The sequence below is a fragment of the Rhagoletis zephyria genome, unplaced genomic scaffold (genome assembly GCF_001687245.7).
Source record: "Rhagoletis zephyria isolate East Lansing unplaced genomic scaffold, Rhagoletis_zephyria_1.1 Rzeph_scaffold_00715, whole genome shotgun sequence".
In the NCBI taxonomy this organism is placed as follows: domain Eukaryota; kingdom Metazoa; phylum Arthropoda; class Insecta; order Diptera; family Tephritidae; genus Rhagoletis; species Rhagoletis zephyria.
In genome coordinates, this window is record NW_016157799.1 from 121,315 (window position 1) to 122,632 (window position 1,318).

A 1,318-nucleotide genomic window follows, 5' to 3' on the forward strand; every position below is an offset into this window, starting at 1 on the left:
TCTGTCATACAACTCCGTCTAGAAATTCCTCAAAGAGGTGATCCTTTAATTTGTGTAAGTCATATTCTTCTCTGTATGGGCATACAAATTAACTGATATGCATCCCCTCCCTTAACCCAAAATCAATATTTTATATAAATCAGTATACGAATTTCCCGCTTATAAAACCCTTTTTGTGTAGTTTTATCTTTCGGTTCCAATCTATTAGGCTCGCATGCATATTTGATATGAACTGCAAGTCCTTATTTATATGTAAGTATTGATATAACTTTCTTACCGTTAGTCCCATGTGTCCTATACCGAGTTCATGCATATGATCTAAGCCCCATAATAATTGCCTTATATAGTACGCAATGTCTCGTTCTGTGTAGTAGTCTCGAGTTAGTAAATTATCCTTAACAAGCTCTCCTCCAGCTGCCAACTCCATGATTAAGGTAACGTTTTTATCAAGATCATAAGCATCATGTAGTCGAATCAAGTTTTTATGATTAAGGCCGTTCATTATGTCTATCTCGTTAAGCATAAACGGCCGTAACTCGTGTCGACCATACATAATTTTTGCAGCAAAATTGTTACCAGTAGCCCTCTCTACAGCGTGATATGTGATACCTTGCGTACCACGTCCTAGTTCATCGCCGATATCATATTTGTCGTTATAACGATTTTGTTTTGCACGAACATATGGATGTCTTCCGTATGTTTTATAGATGTAGGTATCTTCATCTTCTTCTATGTGCACCATTACAGAAGTGCTTATGGTGCCAGCAACATTACGGGCGCTGACGGAATATAGGCCTTCATCTTTAATAATTGCGTCGTTAATGGATAGCACATAAATATTAGGATCGTAGAAATTACTCTAAAATTTGTGAATTCAAGTATACACGGTCAGAACTTTAAATTAGATTTTTTTTATTAAAATACATACCTTAATACGGGAGCTTTCGGCCAGGGGTTGCCAGTCTTTATACCACCTAATTTCTGGAAGAGGTTCGCCAACTATATGGGCTTCCAAGCGCCCGTTCTTTCTCATCATAATAAATGTTTCGTCTGGTCGTTTCAAAAACCGTGGGTAGTCTGCGAGCTTCAATTTAACTCGTTGCCTAGCTTCACCATGTTCGTTTGATGCCACTGCTTCGTACCATCCAACATCACGCTCCAGCATCCTTTTAAATAGCCGAAATAAAAATGGTTTCATTTTATTTAATATCGAAATAGAAATTTGTAATCTTAAATTCCAAGGGTTGGATACATTCATACAATTGAGATTTAGAAAAGTATGCTGCTATGTTCAAACGGCTAAACGTGACAAATATAA

The 1,318-nt window shown here is 37.0% G+C and overlaps 1 protein-coding gene across 1 annotated transcript in view; it reads right to left on the reverse strand.

Moving 5' to 3' along the window:
• Positions 1 to 1,318, reverse strand: part of Obsc (Obscurin) — a gene marked incomplete at its 5' end in the record, with an annotated part of 198,231 nt that overhangs the window by 119,455 nt on the left and 77,458 nt on the right. Inside the window, 2 exons of the mRNA XM_017613775.1 lie at positions 278 to 859; positions 929 to 1,166. Of these exons, the coding sequence (XP_017469264.1) occupies positions 278 to 859; positions 929 to 1,166 (820 nt within the window). The remainder of the gene's footprint in view (positions 1 to 277; positions 860 to 928; positions 1,167 to 1,318) is intronic.